This window comes from Dermochelys coriacea, chromosome 4 (assembly GCF_009764565.3).
Source record: "Dermochelys coriacea isolate rDerCor1 chromosome 4, rDerCor1.pri.v4, whole genome shotgun sequence".
NCBI lineage: Eukaryota > Metazoa > Chordata > Testudines > Dermochelyidae > Dermochelys > Dermochelys coriacea.
In genome coordinates, this window is record NC_050071.1 from 64154652 (window position 1) to 64172696 (window position 18045).

General features: G+C 37.2%; 1 protein-coding gene across 3 annotated transcripts in view; it reads left to right on the forward strand.

Annotated features, from left to right (window-relative positions):
* The window catches only part of GLRB (glycine receptor beta), a 72885-nt gene that overhangs the window by 31594 nt on the left and 23246 nt on the right, over positions 1-18045 (forward strand). For 2 of the 3 annotated variants that reach the window (XM_038401016.2, XM_043513240.1), the window contains exons 5-8: positions 1289-1518; positions 3560-3642; positions 10509-10649; positions 14517-14669. In XM_038401016.2, the coding sequence (XP_038256944.1) occupies positions 1289-1518; positions 3560-3642; positions 10509-10649; positions 14517-14669 (607 nt within the window). The remainder of the gene's footprint in view (positions 1-1288; positions 1519-3559; positions 3643-10508; positions 10650-14516; positions 14670-18045) is intronic. The other variant, XM_043513239.1, reaches the window with a different exon arrangement.

The following is an 18045-nucleotide window of genomic DNA, read 5'->3' on the forward strand; positions in this document are numbered from 1 at the left end:
ATCAAAATGTACAAAGAATATCTCCACTAAATGACAGTTCATCCATAACAATTTCTTATCATTTGTAGACCAGTGGCAGAGTGTTCTCTGCTATACAAGGAATGAATATCATGACAGATCCTATCCCAGAATATTTACTCTCTAATAGACACACATAAAACACAACCAGTATTACAAAACCTAGGGCAAGGAGCTACTCTAGATAAAGGTTCTTTGCTTTAAAAAAATTAAGATAACTCTTTTTCCCCCATTTTTGGTTCACAATATTCATCTATCTCAAACCTAAATTAACAAGCAATAAGGGTAAAAATCCTAATTGACGTTCTGGATCAGATTGTTCTGTTTGATGCACACAGCTCTACTGAGGATGAAATGCATGTGGATACTATTGCCTTCAGACCCATGCTGCTTCAATTCCTGAAGGCAAAATTAGGCTCTCTCTGGGCCTGATTCTACTACAGTCCATATTCAACAAAATTCCTGCTGAATTCTGTGAAATTTTTGCCTAAGGTCTTCAATATTGGTCTGTCCAGGCCAAATTCCATTTTTAATTGTGCCCATGCTTTCTCATGGGGTTCAGTGATGTGCAAGGTGGAATGGGTGTCTCCAGCTAGCTTCAGGGGCTATTTCAAGCTCTGAGGCTGCTCTAATTTATTCCAGGAGTATAACAGTGACATTCCTCCAGTACCGCAGTGGACTGATACCAAAATTTAGAAACGTGCTTCATTTTTCTTTCGTTTGTTGTTTATTCTGTGGGTCCTTAGTATTACTTCTCTGCTCTGTTTTCTTCTTTGACAATGTAATGCCATATTGTTAACATACCATATAACCAACTGGAGCATGTGCTGTCGTTTACACTTACCAGGTCGTTGATGTAAATTTGAAATACACCTGGGCCCTGCCTGATACCCTGCTGCCTGAAATATATATATATTGTAGAAATAGAAGACCACCCTCTGTCCTGATTTACACACATGGGGCAGCATTGGTGTCATTGGGGCTGCACAGATGTGAGTGAAGGCAGAATTTGACCCATATTATTTTAATTTAACATGGTTAATCTTGAGAAACAAAGAATTTATGTAACCTAACTTTATGTATCTTTTAGCTAATTCCTTTGAAATCAAGAAAATTGTGTGCTGAAGAATGATCAGCTGTATCCATTATAGGAAAACCCAAAATCTAAATGGATCTTTTTTCATTTTGGAGCCTGCATGTTTGTTTGTTTGTTTTCTGTTTTGTTGTTTTGTGGCTAGATTAATAAACACATGCAAATTCTTCTCATCAGGATTACAGAGTTAACATCTTCCTAAGACAAAAGTGGAATGACCCCAGACTTAAATTGCCCAATGACTGGAGGGGTTCAGATACACTGACAGTGGATCCTACAATGTTTAAATGTCTGTGGAAACCAGACTTGTTCTTTGCAAATGAAAAGAATGCCAACTTCCATGATGTCACTCAAGAAAATATTCTTCTATTTATATTTCGGGATGGAGATGTTCTAGTCAGTATGAGGTACTGTGTTATTTTTAATTGTAAATATTTATTATTGGTTTTATTTAAATAATCTTCAATAAGTTATTTGGTGCAGGACATACATCTCGCTTTGCAGCTTAGTAATATGTATAATTTACAAAGATAATAATTGGTAGACCTTTCAGCTGATATTGATATTAAAAATGCAGAAAAATAAATCAGAGTAAATTCTCATAAAACTACAGATTCTAAAGCATATTGATTGATATTTTGACTAGTATGAAGGATTCTGAAGCCTAGGTATATATTAGATCATTATAAGATACCAAATGTAGGTAAAATAAGATTTTACAAAATGGAATAAAGATAGTTGGCCAAATTCAGCAGAAGCATAGTGAAACTGACAATAATTAGGGTCTTTCAGAGTAAGTGATACAATTTTCAGATCACATTAGATGCCCATTAATAAGAATTTGATTTATAGCTACTAACAATTGCCAGAGGCAGAAAATTAAAAAAACAACAACTCTATGACAGGTTTCAGAGTAGCAGCCGTGTTAGTCTGTATTCGCAAAAAGAAAAGGAGTACTTGTGGCACCTTAGAGACTAACAAATTTATTAGAGCATAAGCTTTCGTGAGCTACAGCTCACTTCATCGGATGCATCTGATGAAGTGAGCTGTAGCTCACGAAAGCTTATGCTCTAATAAATTTTTTAGTCTCTAAGGTGCCACAAGTACTCCTTTTCTTTTAACAACTCTATATAGAGGGTTGTCCATTGGTCTGTAAATGTAGCAGGAAAATACTGATTTGGGTCAATGTAATACTGGATATAAGTTTTTCAATAGATCCAAGTATTTTTTTATTAGAAGACTGTCTTACAAATACAATAAAACTTTTTTATTGAAAACTGAGTTAGTGGTAAAAGACACACAACAGAAACAATACGCCATAGTATAGTTAAATACAGAGGCTTGCAACCTTATTAAAACTATTGACCAAAGGGGAACCCCCTCCCCAAACTACCTAGCAGGGCTGCTCTTGTGTGGGTTTCACCTGGCATCAGTGCCCCTGAGTTCTACAGACCTGAAGGTGGGTATGGGAGCAATGCCCCCTTTATTCCCTCAGGCCTGTCTGGAGACCCTGGCTGGAAATCAGAGTCCCAACCCATTCCTCTCCTCCACACAAGAGGTAGAAGAGATGAGGAGAGCCATATGCTGCATGAGACATAGAGGCAACCCCATCACTATGCAGTTGCCCAAGTTGCTCATGCCCAAGCAGCCCACTGGGTTACAGAGATCTCACTTCAAAAGTTGTAATGAGTGTAATTTAAATTCCCCAAGTAAACCTTCCAGATGCCGGATAGAAGGTGATAAAACCCACAGAGCAGTTTGACAGTTTTGTCATATGGGAAAACAAAAATCCCTTCCAGACCCCGAACAAAATTTGGCAATCAGCCTCACCCTGGCATCGTGAGATCCAACTCTCTACACAAAAGTGGGCCTGGAAAAGAGCCTAAACTGGCTACTTGCCAACAGCAAGCAGAAACAATCTTCCCCCAGTCCAGCAGGTGAGAGCCAATCAGCTGGCTTATCCTGACCCCCTACTGCTGTTCAGTGGCAGCAGGAGCAGACAAGACATGGTCCTCCCCGTTTTCCTCCACAGCCTGGTGTGGGAGAGGGAATGAGAAAGAAGCAGCACCCTTCCCACAATTTAGTACTTCCCCAGCTGCTCTCACTTGAGATTTCCCCCTCCCACTACCTAGGACCCATCAAAGACACACTCTGACTAGTGAGGTGAGCATTTTTTCCCTCTAAATGTTATCCATTAAAACCTTATTGCACTATTTTTAAACCATACAGAATTTAGCTGACAAAATACATGAATAAATTTTGAATGATGTTTGTTCATTACCTCAGTATTTTGGAATCAGACTCTGTGACTCTCTACTCTATATACTCTTATTATTTTTGTACTTCTTTACATTTAAAGCAAGATATAAAGATATATAAAATCTTACTCTACTTTGTTATTTACAAAACAGTTCAAATTGTGTCTAAGATCTGTTTTTCCATTCTCAGATTATCCGTTACTCTGTCATGCCCTTTGGACTTGACCTTGTTTCCTATGGATACACAGCGTTGCAAGATGCAACTGGAGAGCTGTATGTAAATCAGTCTATGCATAAAAATAGTTACCTTCCAGGCAGGCCTGAAAATCAAACAAGAAATATATATGTTGTTTAGTGTAAACATTTCTTAATGAACTTTAAAATTAATATTCCATGATCATTACAAATTAAAATTTATGATTCTTTCCTACAAAAAATTTCTAATTTTTATGGCATCATTTGTTCTATTTTTAGTTTTTTGCTAACAAACACATAATGACACTGTTTAGCATTTTTGAAGACATTTAAAATTTATTGGGGAAAATCAGGACATAAATATCATTTGGAAAAATGAAATAGTAGTTTCCTCAGGTAGTTTTAACTTGCATGACGACCACTTCCTCTGCAGAATATCTTGGAATAAATTAGCTCTTGTATTATTGAGTGTAAATCTACCTAATTAAATAGGTCTACACCTGTTTATAATAGGTTTGAATTAGGTTTTATATATTTAATTAATACTGGGCTCAATCCTACAGTCCTTTGATTCCCAAAACCCTTGATATCAGTGGAAGTTTGCCTGAAAAGAACTTCAATATAAGGCCCATTAGCAGCATTCTAGATATCATATTTACTCAAGGAAGAAGTATTCATGAACAGTTTTCTCTACTTTATTAGAAACACTGACCTTTCTTTAATACCAGATGTGCTAAATTCAAACAGGTGAGGAGGAGGAATTGATTATTACCCACTCCCTTGAGTGATAGTGTGATTTAAGCTTTTGCCCCTTTTTATTCAACTAGCAACAGTAAGAAGTTAGCTCATGGCATAACTACCAGTATTCACTTCCAGTTCTAACAATAGGGATGCTTTCTTGTTTCACTTTTTTGTTACACATAAGATGTTTTATTTTACTTAATAACTTGACTAATGGAACTTCCAAAACCAAATTGTTTCTTACATAATGTCAGTCTTTTTTTAAAAAGGTCACCATCTGGAGAAAAAAAATCATGAAATTCAGTAAATTACATGGATTTGACTACGTGCTTATGCTCTTGAATTCTAGAGCAATCCTATTAATGTGTCCCTGATGCAAGGTCTCTGGATGCATTTTTCCCAATTGTATGCATTTAGGTGTTATTCTAATCTCAGATTGAATACACGCATGTCACAAAATATTGGCATAATATGTGTTTTTTAAAAAAGAACCCAAGCCTCTATGTTATACTGTAGCTCTAACAATCTGCTAGCACAGCTATGTATCTCATCCAAACCTTTGCTTAAACATACCAAAATGGAGCACAGTTTCCTAAAAATGGTGTAATAAAGCCACAAACTGCATACATAGAAACATCACAGTGATCAGAAAAAGCTTTAAAATGGTATTGGGGATCATATCATGAACCCTTGATTCCCGTCACACAGGTGCATATCACTTGAGCTAAAGGAAAATGTCTGGTAGCTAGTGAAGGATTACAGTTAAGAGCTCAGTTTTAGAGGGCTAGCCACAAGATGAGCAGAAAGCTATATAAGTAGGAGGTCTTTATTTATATACAGACTCTCAGGCTTTAAGGATTTAATGAGTGATGGGGGTTTTTTTAGATACATCTTCTGAACAATAAATCCCACCCAGGCTTTACTTTAGATCACACGGATCAAATGTTTTAAAGAAGTAATAATTAAATATTGTCCTGGCTTCCAGCAGTCAAGCAAAATTTTGTTTCTCCGGTGGGTTATTCCCTTGCTGTTTTGAAAGTTTAAAAATTATGGGCCAAATTCTCTTCTCTTCTTGTTCTATTCAGGTGACACAAAGGAATCTGGCCATAGTGGACTAACTGGGAATGCCCCAGTGTAACTGAGGCATTCATCTCTCATTGCAAACCTAGCTTAAGGAAATGCAGTCAGAAACAAACTGGTTATCCCTCAAGTTCCTTTGAGCAGAGAGGCACACCTCTCCTTAATCCGCTGATCCCATCCAGGAATTTACCTGCTAAGGCCCTGTAGCTCCTTTTATCTGAGCCTGTTGGGCTCTTATTGGTTTCTTCTGTGAGGCTTGTCTAGGTAGCCCAGGAGGTCACACCTTCGCTGCTGCTTTCCTGTCACTTCTCTGTTTTCTGGGGTGGGGTACAGTAGAACTGCTGGGCCTCTGGTAGGTAGCTTCAAAGGCCAGGTATGCCCTGTCACATCCAGTTTAAGGAGGATCTGTCAGCAGGAATGAAGCCAGCAGATCTGGCTCCTTTGCTGACTTCCCCCTTACCTCTGTGAAGAGGATAAGGAAAGGCACTTTGGGTGCAGTTCCACTCCATCAATTCTTAACTGGTACATGATCACTTATGGACCATACACAGCTGGCAAACGGCAGCTGTACTTCAAAATAGGGGAGCCGTAACCAGATCTCTGCTAAGAGAAACTCTCCCACAATATTTCTTTCTCTCATTCCAAAGTCTCTAGTAACCTCTATGTAATTTGAGATAGTAATTACACTGAATAGTCTGAGTTGGAGAGGCTTTGAACACCCACTGCTCCTGTTGACGATAATGGAAGTTGTGGACATTCTCTCAGAACCAAGCCCTATATTTGTGCTTTGGGGGGGCTGGTGGTTGGGTTTTTTTCCTAACAACTTGCTTCTGTAAAAGCATTCTCTATTGCTTACACCTTGAGAACCCCTGGCATAATGATGAACACAGAGCCCTTAAGAGATGTAACAAGGTGACTGGCTCTTTAAGGGGAGAAGGTCCAGCCTTGCCTGTAACACACATAGCTTGCTTCTCCATATGGAGAAAATGTTCGAAGTCATGTGGCAGGCAAGTCTTATTGCTAAATCAGGGTTTCTGGATGGGGATAAAACAAAACCCGATGGAGAGCCAGAGGGGAGAGAAAGAAAGACTTATGTTGAAAGTCCTGGTAGTTGCTGCTTGGTAGAGAGCAGGGAGAGACTCTCCCTAGTTCCCCAGGAGCAGGTTTGGGGGTGCATGTCAGCAGAGAACAGGATTCAGCAAGGATGGATAGAGTGTGGAGAATAAGTCTGCTAGAGGAGACCTTCAGCAGGGACAGGGCTAAGAAACCTGCACCAAGGGTTGTGAGCCAGCTAGGAGGACTGGGTAGGAGTTCTTGTGTTTCCTTGGGAACTTTGTTAATAAACCCAGGCCCCAAGAGGGGATGTTATTTGACACATAAAAAGCCTATTTGACATTACTGGAAAGCCCAAGGGTGGAAACTGAGACAGACCAGGTAGATATGAACATGTTTTCCTTTCATCTGTTAAGATGCTGTTTTATTATTCTGCAATCTCCAAAGGCACTGGAAATCTTCACTTACTCTTCTGCACTATCACACCACTTAATTTACCTGACTCCTTTTTACTTTTACTTTTAGCAGTTATCAAGAGATTGTAACATCATTTTAATACAAAATTTCATTAATCCATAACAGCACCATAGCCACCAACTCCACAGTCTATCTTTCTTTACTGCTAGTCTTCACCTTGCTGCCCCAAAAAACCTATAGCTGTTCTGCCATATCTGTCTGCATGAACATTCTCTTGGGAAAGTAAAACGCCACATTCTTGATCTCCCCACCATCTCTGGTCACTCTGTGTCCATAAGAAAATAGCAGAAATAGAGGGGGTTTAGAAACTGGTAATGAAAATTATCAGAAGCCTGGAAAGGCTTCTATGTGAAGAGAAACTGAAGAGACTGGCACTGCTTAGTTTAGAGGGAGATGAATAATAGAGTATATAGTTGTTCAGAGAAGGTAAATTAAATGCTTCTGTTATCCTCTCTCATAATCAAGGAGAAGAGGACATTTATTGTAGTTGAAAGGCAGCAAATTTAAAATTGATAATAGGTAATACATTTTTATTTAAAATAGAATTAGCCTTTGAAACTCATTTCCACTAGATGTTATTGAGACAGAGCCTGATGGGATTCAGAAAAGGAATATCTACAGTTACATTTAAGATTCTAAAAAACAGAAGGGATATAAACTCTCCTGCATCATGGGATAAGTCACACTTTACATGTTGGGTTTAGGAAAAATTTCCCTAGGCAGATTATGCCATAATTGTCAACTATAGAGTTTTATACTCCTTCCTCTGAAGCATGTGGTCTGGCCAGTATTAGAGACTGGATACTGGACTAGATTGACCAGTGTCCTGACCTGGTATGGTAGGTCCTAGTTCCTAACTTAGCTCACTCAATTCGATATGTCTTCCAGCTTTAGCTCCCTGTATCGCCATCATTTTACTTTGTAGCATTTTCACTACTGCACTAAAAATTCTATAATTCATAAGAAATCTGTCTTTGACCCCAGTACTCCCAACAACTGCTACCACCTGCACAAGTATCAGAGGGGTAGCCATGTTGGTCTGGATCTGTAAAAGTGGCAAAGAGTCCTATGGCACCTTATACATTAACAGACATATTGGAGCATAAGCTTTTGTGGGTGAATACCCACTTCGTCAGATGCATGTAGTGGAAATTTCCGGAGGCAGGCCACAGGACTCTTTGCTACCTGTACAAGTTACACTCATTCTGTAAAATGTTGGTGAGATTAGAGAAGTAAACTTTCTCCAATTACTTTGCTGCTCACCTCCTTTTGATCCAGGCCTGTATGTCTTCAACCTCTGCCATGGCAAGAAACTGCTTTACGTGGACTGTTCAGTTACCTCTTCCACTTTGCTAAAGATAACTCCTTGTGCTATTTATTCTTCTTCATCTCAGTGCAGCATATGACACCAATGTCAAGAAATATACTCTTTGACTGGCCTGAACACTAAGTAGATACGAGTCCCTCCTCACCTAGTTTGGCTACTATATCTCTAATTACCATTTATTTATCTCTAGTGCTGACTGTGCCTTGGATTCTAAACCATTCTGTTTTAGTGTTCTAAAAACTCTCTACTTCATTTGTCTCCTTTTTTTTACACTAAAAATTTCACAATTTAAGCACAACTACCTCTTTTATGTCAGTAACATCTAACTCTGTCTCTCTTTTAACTCTTTCATTTACCTTTCCCTCAACTCTCTCCAACCTCTCTGAAGCATATACATCTTTGATGTGATGTTAAATTGAATATTAGAAAGACAGGTATCCTCCACCTTTGCAAGAGAAGTATCCTCAGCTTTGTCTCTAAGACATGCATTTCCTTCCTCACCTCTGACCTTCCTTGCACTTCACAGGCCTATAATCTTGGAGTTATCCCTGACTCCAAAATCTCCACTGCAGCTCTCATTATTAATTTTTAATAGTCCACCTTACTACCATCTCTGCAATATAGTCTGTGTCTTCCTCAGCATTTACACGAAGAACTGCTTTTTTGTGAATTAGTTACTTCATGCCTTGATTATTACAGCACATTTCCTGCAAAGCCTCCTAGAGATCCTCCTATCTAAACTTCAGTCTGGGAGTGCTACCAGCTCTCTCATACCTATCACCTTTGTCCTTAAAGACCTCTACTGACTTCCCAGCCACTTGAAAATTGACTCATACTAAGTATCCTTCATGACTATGCCCTTAACTACCTCTGGTCTCCTGTCTCTTTACTCTTCTGCTCTGCCAAATGAGGTATCCTCTTACACTTATATTCTCCCTCTACTCTGATCCTTTGCTGCATCATCAGCTATCCTGACCATATGCTTGCTTCCCACTCCCTCACTGATTCTTCACATCTGCAGTTATTGTTATCAATCCTAAACACCATTCACTGTCTACTAAGGACACCCTCTGTACTCCCGCAGTTGACTATAACAGTTTTGTTGTAATTTGCTGTGCATATTTTATTACATTTATTAGATACATTTATTAAGGGTGTATTAAAACTTATTTTCATGATATAGCTTTTATTATACAAATGTGAAGGTAGATAATAAGTATTATGTTTTGAGCAGTTTTAGAGGTTCATTCACATTTTAGTTTTTTATCACAGATATTTTTCAAATGTGAAAATCATCTGCCTAATTCTCACCCTCTGAATGGAACAGCTCTTTAAGCATTTCTTAAAGATTCTGCATTCTTCGAAAAAAATTACATTGCATTCTCAATTTTCCATTTGTATGTTCCCCCATCCCTCCCACTACTTGTCATGCTCTGTTTGTGTTTAACTCCATTTTTAATGAATATCAATAACAGAAAAATGACATGTAAAATCACGCTCGTGACAGCACTTTTAGTTAACATCCTTTTATGCTCAAACATCATGGGCCTGCTTTTTCCACTGATTTGCACTATGTGTAAATACAGTGGTCAGAAGTGATCTGTGTGGGTGCAGATTTAGGCAAGCACTTAAGCATGTGCTTAAGTCCATCTCTATTTAAGAACACTTAAGCAAATGTTAAAATTGAAGTATATTCTGTAACTGCATTGACTTCAGTAGAATTTAGCCATGTACTTAATGTTAAGCACATGCTTAAGTGTTTTGCTGAAGGGATGCTTTCCTGAATTAGGCCCTTAAGTCTGTCCAAATCAGAGGGAAACACATGAAAGGCCACTTCTTACACATGAAAGGCCCAGATTCAGAAAACCACATAAACACAGTCTTAAATCCCACAGAAGTTGATGGGACTTAAGAACGTGTTTTAAGGTTAAGCATGTGTTAATATTCTTTGCTGAATTGGAATCTAAATGACAATACAACCTTAAAAGTTGTGGGGAATCAGGTACTGTTTTCTCTGTTTAAATACTGAGTGCTAAAATAACACTCTCATTCAGTTTCAGATTTTCAGTATTACAGAGTTCCATCAAGTCCTAATTAACAAATAGAGAATAAAAATCTAGTTGTGAATCAACTGATAATTTTATGACAGGAAGCAGGAATCAAGAAATGAAAGAAATTAATACATGCATATATAGATAGATAGATAGATATTTTTGCTGAATTGACTCTGGTGTAAGGTAGCTTTTAAATTTTTTTTTTCTTGTAGTTGGTTACACAACTGATGATTTACGATTTATCTGGCAATCTGGAGATCCTGTTCAGTTAGAAAAAATTGCTTTGCCCCAGTTTGACATTAAAGAAGAGGATATTGAATATGGTAACTGTACCAAATATTATAAAGGCACAGGTATGTAATTATATTAACTAATTTATTTGTTAAAGACTTCAGTTTGCATTTAGTTATTGTATATTGTTAATGATTAATGGTTGCATTGATAGTTTTTGTATTCAGAAGAGGACATTAGTTTTTAATTAATCAATAATTTAGATATGAATAACACAATAACAGCCAAATATAATAACCGTAAACTAATACAGACATTGAGATGTTGCAGGTCAGGATAGATTACCTCCTTCTTTTTGTTTAGATGTCTCTGATCCTCCCATAGCAATTTCATTTCCATTGTCCTGATAAGTTTTTATGTTGGAAAGTGCCTGGGCTTTTCTGGTTGGTCGTTCATCTAGAACTACTCTTTCAAATTGTTTTATGGTTGAGTCGTGTTAGTTTTCTTGTTTGAGCTTGTCAAATTTTGTTTCAGAATACTTGAGTATTACTTCAAACTCTTCTTCCTGCAGCTTCTAGCTTTTTTTGGTAGGGTGCTCTTGAAAGCATGTTTACTGTAAAAAACAGTTTACAGATCCTGTATTTGTACTTTTGCAATATCATGATATCCTGAAATCCAGGCTCTGCTTTGTACAATGATTTCTGTAATATGGCTTCCAGTGGTTTATTGTCTGTTTCTACCTTTACTGATTTCTGCCAACAATCATAGCTAGGAAATTGCTCACATCCAGAAGCAATGACTAGCATTTCTTTTTCAACTGAGCATGGTTTTTGTTGTATTTTGGTCAGTGCTTTTTGAAACATATGTTGCTGGCTTGCAGAAAGCCTCCAGCAAAACACAGAAAGGAGAGCTAAGGGGAAGGGAATCTCTGAGACTCCCCTTGCAATCATCCAGAAACTCTGTTCTGTAAAAGGATAGTGTTTGTTATCCTGCAGGTACTGTGGAGCCATACTCTATATCTGGAGAGTTCCCAGGTAATCGTAATAATCCTCAGAGCTAATTTGATCTGAGTCTGAAGTTTATATTGGAACTTGAAATCAGTTGAGCTTTGCATTATTTCAGGTTTCAGTGTAAGTATTCCTTGGAACTATGGTCTTAACTACAACAGGAATGAATTCTTAAACTGTTAAATCTTTCCTAGGTAATCCATTGTCTCTGGTTGATTTACCATTTTAAAATATTATAGAATTACTCCACATCCAGCAAAATTATACAACTGTAAAAAGTACAAGCCAGAGGTACTAGTCAACAGATCTGTTCACCCCTACTTTTGGATAAGATACCAGTTTATGTAGCAGCTACAGGGATATTTAATTCTTAAACAGTTAAACAATACATTACTCACAAAAATGCTAATAATTAGACTAAAAAAATTAAATTTGAGCAATAGGGAAGCACCAGATAATACAAAAGAGGCTGTTCCATCTTATTTGGGTGGTGAAAAATGGAATACTTAGGACCAATTGCTGTGTTATGCTTAGATGCTGGAAAAATATTTGACAGTTGAGTGGGATTAATTGGGGTTTTGTCCTGAATAAATTTATATTCGGGGGAGAAAGGAAGTAGTGGTGTTCCCTTATGATAGAAAAATAAGATATTTAATGGTAGATTGTGAATATCTTCAATGTTCCTCTCTTTTCTTTCTCATATGAAAGAAAGTTAACATTTAGAACTGGTGAGATTTTCATGAAAGTTGTTGTCAAATTTTGACTCTTTTTTTGTCAAAAATCAATTATTTTTTTTACCAACTCTCTTAATAATGTTCACCTTTGTAATAACTAGACTTTGGATCTAACACGCCCTTGATATGACTCTCGGCGGTATTGTCGTAGGTTCTTTGCAGATTCAGGGAGGCATCGCTAGGTTTGCATATTAATTTACTAAAGGTTCATATTTTGAAGGCATATGGTGGAAGAGCATCTCATTGCAATACCAAATTAAAGCCAATCTCATGCACTGTACAAAAGCACCTCATTAATGTACAAACTGGATTTCAAAGCTATGGTTTATGCTGGAAATGCTTGACAACTGCAAACATAGTCCCCGAGCTTGTTCACCCATTTATGTCAATGGGTGTTTGTAACATTTGCATCAGTAGAAATAGGATTGGATCCATATGTTCTGTACTTGTCCAAGCAAAAGAAAATCTGGGGATTACATTTGTATGATAATCATTGCCTGTACTAAAATAAAAGTCCCTGAATTTCTTTTTCTTTGTGTGCGAGACAGAAATTTCTCATGAAAGTGCAAAATGGATACCCTTATGATAAATGGTGATGGCAAAGAATATTATACTCTGCTTATTGAAAGATGATACAAGGCCATTAGCCAGAGTCAGAATGAATTTGACCTAACACAAACAGCTGAACACATAAAAGTCATAAATAATGTGGAAAATAAATAAGAATTTGAAAATATCTGGAAACCATTCACCAACTGCATAGGAAGAATTCCTCAGACTAAAGATCATAAAAGGGGAGAAGAAGAATTAAGAGCATATGGATGTCTTCTACCTACTAAATAATCAGGAAAACTCTTTTCTTTCTGTTTTTGTTTGTACTTGGCTTTGTGATTATTATATATTCAAACAACTTCTAACTGTAAACTGTGTGTGTTTGTGGTGAACAATTTATTAATGTAACAACATAAAAAAGAACGTATTTCCCTTTTTGCTATTTAAGCTGTATATTTAAGATTTACTTGCTTTTCACCAAATTTAGCTACTAACTGGAATAGACTAATTTTTAATGTATAAAGCCATGGGAAAAGTCTTGCCCTGAGATGGTGTTAGTGAAGTGTATGGAGTTGTTTTTATACTATTAAATCTGGTGAACATAAGACAATGTCAGTAGAGTTACATGAATTTAAATATGTGCATAATTTGGCTACTGTTTTTACCACCATATTCCTTGATCCCTTTGTTCTCTACCAGCAAATATAGGGGGCTGTGGAGTTCTTTTTTACTCTTTGCTCAAGTCACGTTTCCAGGTAGTCCAGAAGTATGTTTGTGGGTTTGTGAAGTTACATATTTAAATAAGCCTGAGCCTGTATGCCTAGTTTTTCCCAATTTTAAATTTAGAGGATTTTCTTTTAAAATTTTGTACCAACATGAAAAATTATCTTTATCAACTTTCATTATCACGGTAATTTTTATTAAGCCCTGCTTTAGGTCTCTACTTTTCTAATTTTTTTCTAATCTGAACAAGACTTCATAACTGTATACCTTATTTTAATAAATATTTCCTTCTTTTTCACAAAATTGATACCAGCTGGGATTTTCACATGAGCTTAAGGGAGATAAGTGCTCTGCTCCCATTTGGCAAAATTCTGCTTTTGGAGACAGTGCATCTTCGAGAACAGAATTTTGCCAGTGTGAGTTGGGAAGCCTAACTCTTTTTGGATGCATGAAAACCCTAGTCTCTGTCCATACATTCCACTTCCTTGGAATACAGAAGAATCCCCCCAGGTCCTCTTTTCTCCCTTTGGTTTTGCTTGTCCTTATTTGGCTTCCTGAATATGACCTTTCATATGCCTGTGGGAACACCCACAGCAATGACAAAACAAGATATTACTCTTCTTTTCTTGTGTGGAAAGACTTGTAAATCTAGAGATCGATTTAGCAGCAGTCACTCTGATTTTCTCTGTTTTCTGAAAGGTCAAGTGCAACAGGCCAGTCATGAGCTACAGTTCTCTTTTCATTCAGGTTTTGTAAGCTCTCATATGTGCTTCAAACATGTTTTCAGATGAACTATTTGGTTTTGGGAAAAACAATTTATTTTCAGCCTAATTTACTGAGAGCCTTATTGAAATCATGGCAGAATCCCCACTGATTTCAACAGGGCAGGATTCTGAGTAATGCTAAGGCATTCAAATCTGAAAAGTTTGGCCTGTAAAACATTTAGAACATTAATGTGTTTATTTCTTTAAAGGTTATTACACTTGTGTAGAAGTAATCTTCACTTTAAGAAGACAAGTTGGATTTTACATGATGGGTGTTTATGCTCCTACACTGCTAATTGTTGTTCTGTCGTGGCTGTCATTTTGGATCAATCCTGATGCAAGTGCTGCAAGAGTGCCACTGGGTAACCGACATTTACACCTACTGTCAGAACGCACTGAGCACCACTTTACCCTTTTCAGTTGCTTTGATAGCAAAAGATGGGATATTGAAAGCAACTACATCCCATTGCATGGTCTTCATTTTCATTGAAACCTTCCCATTTCTAGCCTCTATAAAACACATCTCTTCATCCAGGCTTTTGCTTAATGCCATATCTAGTGTTTAGGCACGGCTTTCCTATGTTTGCCTTCTAATGTGGTTTTGAGGCAAGCAGGTTGTAATGTGTCTCCTTTCCATACCTGGAAAAGTTCTCGCTTTTATATTATACATATATAGCGTGCACCACAGATACGGTGGTGATAGACACCTTATAGAAACTTGAATATATAAATTCATATATAATAAATAAATAAATAAATAAATAATGGCTAATCAAGATGATTATTAAAGTGTAGAATACCTACCGCCTGCAGCAGTTGTTTGAAGATTAAATAGCAGTAATGTTCTGAAGAGGATTAATGTCTACCATTACCAGACTGGCTTCTGTCTCATCAGGGCCTTGATATATCAAAGTACTTTAACCACGTGCTCATCCTGTTCAGCAAAACATGTAAGAATTTACGTTAAGGTTTCCTATGGGCTGAATTCAGGCTTAGAAGAGGTAATACTAGTCTTCAGGAGTGCTGCTGCTTCTGGTGAAGTCAATGACAAAAGTCCCATTGATTTGAGTGGGAGCAAGATCAGATTCTTCATTTGCTACCAAGCCGTAGGGGCATAGAGTTAATTAAGAAAAAACAAACTTGACTAATTGGATTGTATGTGATACTCTAATAGATGTTAAATGAAAATAAAACCTACATTAAATATAATAAATATAGTTAAAATTTGTCTTTTTCAGAGGAGTATTTTAGCATATCCATCACATGCATATGCTTTCTCCTTTCTTTTTTATTTGTCCTTTAAAAAAATAGCTATTTGTCTATGAAACATAGTTTATTTTAGTTTGATAGCAAATGGAGTATATCCTGTTCTAACTTTACAGTATTTACAACTTTACAAGGATCATGAATATAAAGTGCAACAGAGACAAATAATGTTTAGATGGAGGAATTTTTATGAAGTAGTATAGGAAAAATATATATGTGAAATAAAAAAATCTGTTGCAAACAAGTATTTTTCATATAGTCATTTCCAATATAATTAAAACCTGAATTTTTATATTTCAACTTTTTATGCATTAATAATACAACTTTTAAAAATAATTTAGTAGAAAGGTTTAATTAATTCAACATTAAATTTATAAGAAGCATGTTGCAGATTGTACAGTATTTGAGGATTATATATATATACAAGTATATTCAGAGTATTTCTTGGTCTCAGTAAATGAATATATGTGTCTGTTTTTTTTCAAATGTAATACAGCAGCATAATTATGTGGCATTTTTTGTGACCCCAAAAGGAAGCAATATGGATTGTACATAATTTGCCTACTCCTTGCTCAGGAGGTTGGAGTGAGTGTTACTAAGGGAGGGTTGGGACTTAAGTCCCCACAAATTACAGGTAGTGTGTTTTGCAGTATGGCATCAGGACAGACTTAAGTTTATAGCAGCATCCTGAAGTTTTGATTTTTTATAATCTAATGAGATAAAACTTCTGAGTGAAGTGGACTTTACAGTATAATCCATATTGAAACAAATCCCAAGTCAAAAAATACAAATATGCTTGTAAAATTATACTAATGTTTTTCCTTTGTACGAGGAAAATTGTATTGCATATGCAGTGTTGAGAGAGATCAGAGACAACTAAATCCAATAAAGCAGCAGTAATGGGTTTTGTCAACTCCATGTGTCTTGACTGATCATATATCACATTGGTACAACCTTTGGAGAAGCAATTTCTACAGACCTTAAAAGATTGCTTCTAGAATAGCTAGCTATAGAGAGCTACAAGAGGGGAGAGTGGCTACTGTCAATTCAGTCCTAAGGAGTAGGTTCAAGAAATAAATGTAATTGTGCCTAAATTCCATGGGTGGGATTTTCAGTAGCGTTTGAGTGACTTAGGAGCACAAGAGTCATTGAAAGTCAGTGGGCAAAAGCTGTTTGTTTTGTTCATTAATTAATCAGGAAAATTGACATGTGTTAGTGTGGGAAATATGTCTGTGTCCAATTATGAATTCCAGTTGGTTTTATGAACTCTATTTGTAGCGGTCATTATGAATTAGATCAGGGGTTCTCAACTTTTTTCTTTCTGAGCCCTCCTCCCCACCTAACATGCTATAAAAAAACTCCCCGGCCCACCTGTGCCACAACAACTAGTTTTCTGCATATAAAAGCCAGGGGGTAGCAAGCCTTGCAATTGCCTGGGGTCCCCAGGAAGATAACTTGTCAGGTCCAATTTCAGTTGTCCAACTTCAGTCCCAGGTGGAAGAGCTTAGGGCCCCGGGCTTCAGCCCTGCAGACTTCACGTGATTAGACTAGAAGAGCTGTGTTTTTTCTTTAGCTGACCAAAGGAGGACAGACTATTGATAAAAGTGGGCTTCTGCAAGCCAAGGGGAGATTTTTCATCACCAAGAGCACATGACTCAGCAGGAGGGTGAGGAAAAAAATGGCTGCCTCCACTAAAGATTTGGATCAAACCCAGTGAGTCCCACAAAAGGGTGAGATTAGATTAAGTTTGACTGCATTCGAGAGTTTGTTGTTTTCCATAGATCTCAATTCTATTATACTTTCTAAGAGTAAAGTCTGTTTAAGAAATTACTTTGCTAAACTGAGTGCCTTACTTTACTAGTATTTGGTGCCCAATGGAAACTAGGGAAATCAGAGCTTCGCCAGCCAGATCTATTCTTGGGGGAGAATGGGTCTAAACAACTGGGGGCACAGGAGGGCTATGGCACTGGTTCCTGGGCCTAGGCAGCCAGGGTTCAGGGTCCCACTGCCCAAGAGGGATGTCACACATGGGGTTTGCAGCTGGGGAGAGCACCTGAGAGACAGAGCTTGGAACAGTGACTAATTACTACTCAGACCTGGAGGGTTAGCAGCACATGGGATTCAGTAGGTGGATCTCAGCACAACCTGCTGGTATCCATCAAACGAGCGGGACTGGGCAAAATTTGCAGATGACATATGGTTATTTATGTTAGTTAAAACTAAAGAAGGCTGAAGAATTGCAGAGGAATCTAATAAAGGTACATGAATTGGCAGTACAGTGGCAGATGAAATTTTATTGACAAATGCCAGGTAATACACATTAAAAGGAAGAATTTGAACTTCTCATATGCCTGGATTCTAAATTAACTTTAACTATTCAGGAGAGAGACCTGGGTGTTGCTGTGTGTGACATTTCCTCTGTAGCAGTTGTAAAAAAAAAGAGAAAAAAGTTAAGATGTGTAGAGAATAAGA